Source organism: Sceloporus undulatus, chromosome 6 (genome assembly GCF_019175285.1).
Source record: "Sceloporus undulatus isolate JIND9_A2432 ecotype Alabama chromosome 6, SceUnd_v1.1, whole genome shotgun sequence".
Classification (NCBI taxonomy): domain Eukaryota; kingdom Metazoa; phylum Chordata; class Lepidosauria; order Squamata; family Phrynosomatidae; genus Sceloporus; species Sceloporus undulatus.
In genome coordinates this window covers 119,642,959-119,648,419 of record NC_056527.1, presented here as the reverse complement: position 1 = coordinate 119,648,419, position 5,461 = coordinate 119,642,959, and the positions used below count along the sequence as shown (strand labels likewise).

General features: G+C 57.4%; 1 protein-coding gene across 1 annotated transcript in view; it reads right to left on the bottom strand.

Moving 5' to 3' along the window:
• Window positions 1-4: 4 nt before the first annotated feature.
• Window positions 5-5,461, bottom strand: part of ZMYND15 (zinc finger MYND-type containing 15) — a gene marked incomplete at its 3' end in the record, with an annotated part of 6,796 nt that continues 1,339 nt past the window's right edge. The window contains exons 2-11 of the mRNA XM_042473938.1: window positions 4,040-4,350; window positions 3,802-3,957; window positions 3,372-3,532; window positions 3,107-3,262; window positions 2,833-2,920; window positions 2,079-2,260; window positions 1,016-1,104; window positions 546-647; window positions 154-283; window positions 5-51 (exon numbers count right to left, since the gene is read on the bottom strand). Of these exons, the coding sequence (XP_042329872.1) occupies window positions 5-51; window positions 154-283; window positions 546-647; window positions 1,016-1,104; window positions 2,079-2,260; window positions 2,833-2,920; window positions 3,107-3,262; window positions 3,372-3,532; window positions 3,802-3,957; window positions 4,040-4,350 (1,422 nt within the window). The remainder of the gene's footprint in view (window positions 52-153; window positions 284-545; window positions 648-1,015; window positions 1,105-2,078; window positions 2,261-2,832; window positions 2,921-3,106; window positions 3,263-3,371; window positions 3,533-3,801; window positions 3,958-4,039; window positions 4,351-5,461) is intronic.

Sequence of the window (5,461 nt, the reverse complement as noted above, 5' to 3'; positions counted from 1 at the left end):
GGGGGAGAGAACTCAGCCAAGTCTCCTTGAGGGCAAATCCAGAGTTGAACCCTGCATGGAAAGGGAGTGTCAGATGCAGCAGAGCCACCCTTTCTGCCCTCTGACCCTTTTGGGGGGTCTCCTCCCCTCCGTTCCCTCCCCTTTTCCTCTCACCGATGACCAGGTCTGGTTTGGGGGCTTGCAGGAGGTGATAGGGGCGAGCGCTGAACCCCAACTGCAGCTCACGGCGGCCCCCTTTGGACCTGGGGGTCAGCCCAGGCTGGACAGAGACCCCTTGTTCTTCCTGAGAAGGGGAGAGGAAATGAGTGGAGACCCCCATACACACTTGGGAAGGGGATGTGTTGTAGGGGGCTCCCTTTGGTCTCCAAGGCACCAAGTGTGCAAGGGTCCAGATCCGTCTGACTCCCTTCTCTAGCGGAACAGAAGGAGAGGGGTGAGGGTTGTGCATTTTGGGGGGGGAAGAGACAGAGATAAGCAATCCCTCCCCCTCCCCTCCACTTGCTGGTGGGTCCTTCTGGGGCTTTTGGGGCCCTGAAGGGACTCACATCTCTCTGCAAAAGGAACTGCTGGCCGTCCAACTCGGGGGGCAAAGTGTCCCCCACAAAGAGAAGCTCCAGGGAGACGTGGGGCAGCAACACCGACAGCTCCTGCAAAGTGGGGGGGGGGAGCCATAAGAGTGGGAAGGGGTCCCAAAGGTAATTTAGACTGTATCTACACTGGAGAAATAATCCGGTTTGGCACCACTTTAATTGCTGCGGCTCAAGGCTATGGAATTCTGTGAGTTGGAGTATGTAGCTCTGCTGTGCATTGAGCCCACAACAAACTCCAACTCCCAGAATTCCATAGCCTTGAGCCAGGATGCTAAAAAGCGGTGCTGGGTTATTTCTCCAGTGTGGATGCAGCTTTAGTGCAACCTTCTTCTGCTGAGGCAAAGGCCCTGAGGAGTGGGCTCAGTCCAACCTCCCAGTAAAGATCCCCCTCCCCTCCAAGCATATACAGGGTCCCCTCCACTTACCCAGAAGGCCATCAGCACCCCAAATTCCTTGCCAGTTTCCACCACATGGATCTTGAGGGATTGTTTGTTCAGGATGTTCAGCTCCGGAACTGAAAAGGGAGAAAAGGCCAAATGGGGAGAGGGGCTCAGTCCCTGAGAAGATAGGCCTGCCCTACTCAACTCAGGCCAGGGGAAAGGCTTTGGATCGGTTCCTTCAAAATTATCCTCTATCCTGCCCAAAGGACGGAAAGGGAACAAACTCCCTCGGAGTGTAGTGGAGTCTCCTTCCCTAGAGGTCTTTAAACAGAGGCTAGATGGCCATCTCTTGGGGATGCCTTGATTTAGATTTCCTGCATGGCAGAAGAAGGGGCTGGGGCTGGATGGCCCTTCTTGGGGTCTCTTCCAACTCTAGGATTCTATGATTCTATGCAAAGTAATTGGTTCCCATTACTTTCATTTTTGGGAAAGATGCCTGTTCCCATTGCTGGTGGCAACACTGGTGAAGGAAAGTAACTTGTTCTTCTCTCTCACTACTTTTCTGTTACTTTCTGTTGTGTTCTTGAGAAAGGAAAAGGATTAGGATTGAAAACCAAGTGGCAGGAACCTTAAAAAATTACTGTCAAAATCTCACTATAAACACTCTTTGGAAAAGCAATTAAAGTACAGCCTTTCTCCATGTCATCCATTGGCCCCAACGGCCCAGCCCAAGATGTGGGGACAAATGCCCCCCATTCAAGAAGGGGTCAGCGTGTGGGCCCCCAAAGTGCCCCAAGTGGCCCATAAGCCCTGCAGGCCATCCTTCTGCAAAGGGACACTTTTGCTAGAAGCAGGTGATGGGTGTTTGGCTGCTGCCCAGTGGCCCACTTTGGAAACCCTTGGAGACTGTCCCTGGTGGCCTTGCCTCCTTTGACCAGGTGGGGATCGGTCCCTGGTCTGGGGGGTCATTGGGACCCTGGGATGTGAGACCCCTCACCACCTCCCCCCACCTCCAGAGGGCACAGTGAGGAAGGAAGGAAGGAAGGAAGGAAGGAAGGAAGGAAGGGGCCTTTGGGTCCCCAAGTGGGCCTGGTTCCCCCATACTCACAGTGCTGTGGGGCCAGCTGGGTGATGATGTAGTACATGGTCAGCGGGTAGCTGAGAATGACCGCCAGAGGGGCTCCAAGGGGCAGCCCCCGCCACTGGTAGTACTCCTTCCATGAGCCTGTCAGAGGGATGTGGGGAGGGGGAGGAGATGGAGAATTGGGGTTCAGACAGCAGGGAGGGGGGAATCATCATCCTGATGAACCCCACCCCACTCCCCAATGTTGGTGGGTCCCATGCTGGTAGGGCAGCCAATCCATACTTCAAAGGAGATGAAAGTGGTTCCCCCTAAAATAGCTCCAGCACCTCAAGGAACTCCTTTCAAGTTTGGACTAGAACCTGGAAAGGGTTCATTGGCCCTGGGAGATCAGTGGATCCTGTGCAAAAGAGGCCAGGGATTGGCTGGGGGGGAGGTCAAGTTGGTCTGAGGGAGGGGTCAGTCAGGCTCAGGCCAGTCAAGAGCCAGAGCAAGAATCCCTTCCATGGCCATTACTTCCATGGAACAAGACGCCTGTGTCCTGAATCATCGATCCACGCATGTATTGCGACACAAGTGTTTCTGGCAGGATGAGTTCAGGCGCTGGGTGCGATGGCAGTACTGACCAATGGCAGGATTAGAGAGATAAAGACGCCCCGAGGCTGAGGGGGGCATGAAGGTCCTAGGCCTTGGTGCCAGAGGGGCAGGTGAAGGGGGTTCACCCTCACAGGAGTCCCCTGAGCCCCCCATGCCAGCCTTCCCCCCAGAGAGCCCCTCTTACTGAAGAAGGTCCGAGGGGTGGGGGGCTCTGGGGGGGGCCGGGGGCAGTGCAGTTCCTCCTTCTGGCCGCAGAGCCTCAAAGGGGTTCCCTGGAAAGGGAGAGCAAAGGGTCTGGTCAGAGGGATGTCCCCCCGTCCACATCCCACCCCCACTTGGGGGTCCCACTGTCCTGGGAGGGGTGGTGGTGCCTGGTAGACCTTCCTTCTTTCCTGGGAGGCAGTAGGCCCCCTACTCCTTAGAGACCCCCTCCCTGCCTCCCCCCCCAGCCACCTCACCGCTCTTGGGGAATGGGGGTGTCCGCTGGGGTCCCCCCTGGAGGCCGAGGCCATAGTCGGGCGCCCGGACCAGCATGCTCTCTCCAGCCCAGTAGCCGCGGGTCAGTCCCCGGGTCACCAGGAAGGCCTCCTTGTTGAAGGTCTCACTCGTTGCCTCTGGTCAGAGGGGGGCAAGGCAAGGGACCAGTGAGAAACTGCCCCCTGGCAGCACTGTGCCCCCCACCCGCCATGGTTCTGGCCTGTCCTGGGGCAGTCAGCATCCCACCTGCGGCAAAAGTGAAGGGGAGGCTAGCCAGGTCCCGGGCGTGGGCCATGTAGCCGGCCATTCGCTGGCACCAGAACTGGTGGCCAATATCCTCGGGGCTCCGCATCCAGTCCAGCTTCCGGCACCGCTCTGAACAATAGAGGACGGCCTTGCAGTGCTGGCTGGGGGGGGCAATGGGGGCAGAGGAGGTCAGGGGAGGCAGAGGAGACCCCCACGGACCCCCCATCCAGCACCCTGACAGTCAGGACACTCGGAGAGGGTTCTTTCGCCCGCCCCCTGGCCCCCCAGCATCTGCCCCGTGATGTGCCACCCCTGCAGTCCTTTCGGTGGGGTGCATGTCAGGGATCAGTTGGGCCATGAGGTCCAGGCGAACCCTACAGCCGACCCCTGTGCCCCGTGCCCTGTTCCCTCGGCAGGGTCTCATTCTCACCAGGGGGTGAGAGGCCCCTCGAAGCTGTGCCGCTTGCAGACATGGCAGGCGCGGACGCGTGTTGTGGGGAAGGAGAAGGAGGGCTTGGGTCCCCAGCCGCGCATCGGGGTCCGGCTCATCCTGATCCCCAGTCGGGCGACCAGCGGCTCTAGGGTCCTGTGGAGAGAAGGGCCAGCTGGCATGGCGGCAGGCTCTTAGGCCAAGGGAACCCCGACCCCCGGACCCTGGCTCTCCTCACTTGTGCAAGGCGGCGTCCCCAACGGCCAGGAGCTTTGGACGGCGTGGCTCCCCAGCGCCCAGTGGGCAGGACATGCTCTGGCAGAGGAGTGTGAAGGCTCGCAGCTCCAGGGACCAAGGGCCTGGGCGAGGTCCGGCGGGAGAGCCCTGTCCAGCTGCCTCTGGAGCCCCCGACAGCTGGAAGTCGAAGCCCAGGATGGCACCCTGCTCGTCGGTCACCAGCAGCAGACGCTCCACCCGACGCAGCTGATGCTCTGCAAGGACAGGCCAAGGAGTCAAGCAGGAGAAGGCCAAATGCCCACTCAGCCCGGTCTGGGGACAGTATCACTGGTTTCACTCATCCATAGCCCTTAATAATGGGGCTCCAAGGGTTTTGGGGTTCAATTTTTTGACTAAAATTTCTAGACGTATATATGAGTATATACAGTAACTGTTTCTGCTCACCCCAAATTATTCTGGGATGGAGGAGAGTGGAGAAAGGGGGAGGGTCAGTCCTTCCAGGACAGATTGCGCTCTGGCCTTTCTCCTGGGAATGGGCCCTTTTCTGGTAACAGTTAAAGTGCAGCACTTACCTTGACCCATGGATAAGTCAACCTTCTTGGATCAATCTTTTGAGTACAAGGCCTAGACTTATACATGCGTATATTCAATAAATGTAAAAGTGACCTCAAAGAGTCAAATGCTTGGTCGGGTCAAAACAGAGCGAATGGACGCAAACCACAAAGCAAGCAAGAGGCCCTTGAAAGGCTACAGCCAATTCCCAAAGGCCAGGGGCAAGGTAGTACTTGGACTGGCTTCCAGAATGGGGGGAGGTCCAGAGCAGAGGGATGACCACTGAGAAGCCCCTCTGTCTCCCATGTTCCCACCGGATGACCCTGAGGAGGCCAGAGAGACTGGACATCTAGAATGGGCCCATAAAGGCCTCCGATGAGCCAGGCAAGGGTTGTGGCCTGAGGGTCAGGTGGGGACGCTGGGAGCTGTCATGGGTTTTCTTGGCCAGATTTCTTCAGAGAAGTTTTGCCCCCCTTCCTTCTTCCTTTGAGGCTGCTGAGAGAGTGTGCTTTTGCCCAATGTCACTCAGTGGGTCTCCATGGCTCAACGGCATTCGAACGCTGGTCTCCTGAGTCATTGTCCAAAAGCTCAGAGCCTGCCACCATGCTGGCTCTCTGGGAGGCCAGGGTTCAAATCCACTCTGGGCCACGGAAACCTGGCCTTGGGCAGGTCACTCTCTCTCTCAGCCTTAGGGATGGATGGCTGAGGGTCTCCCATCCAAATACAAACTGGGTCTGAGCCTGGCTAGCTTTCAAGAGCAGCTCTGCTTGGATTTTAATTGTTTCTGCAGCCTGCCTTCGGTCTGTCTGGAGAAAAGTGGGAGATTCATGAAGCAGATTAATTAAGCAGATAATAGCTTTTCCCCTCCCTT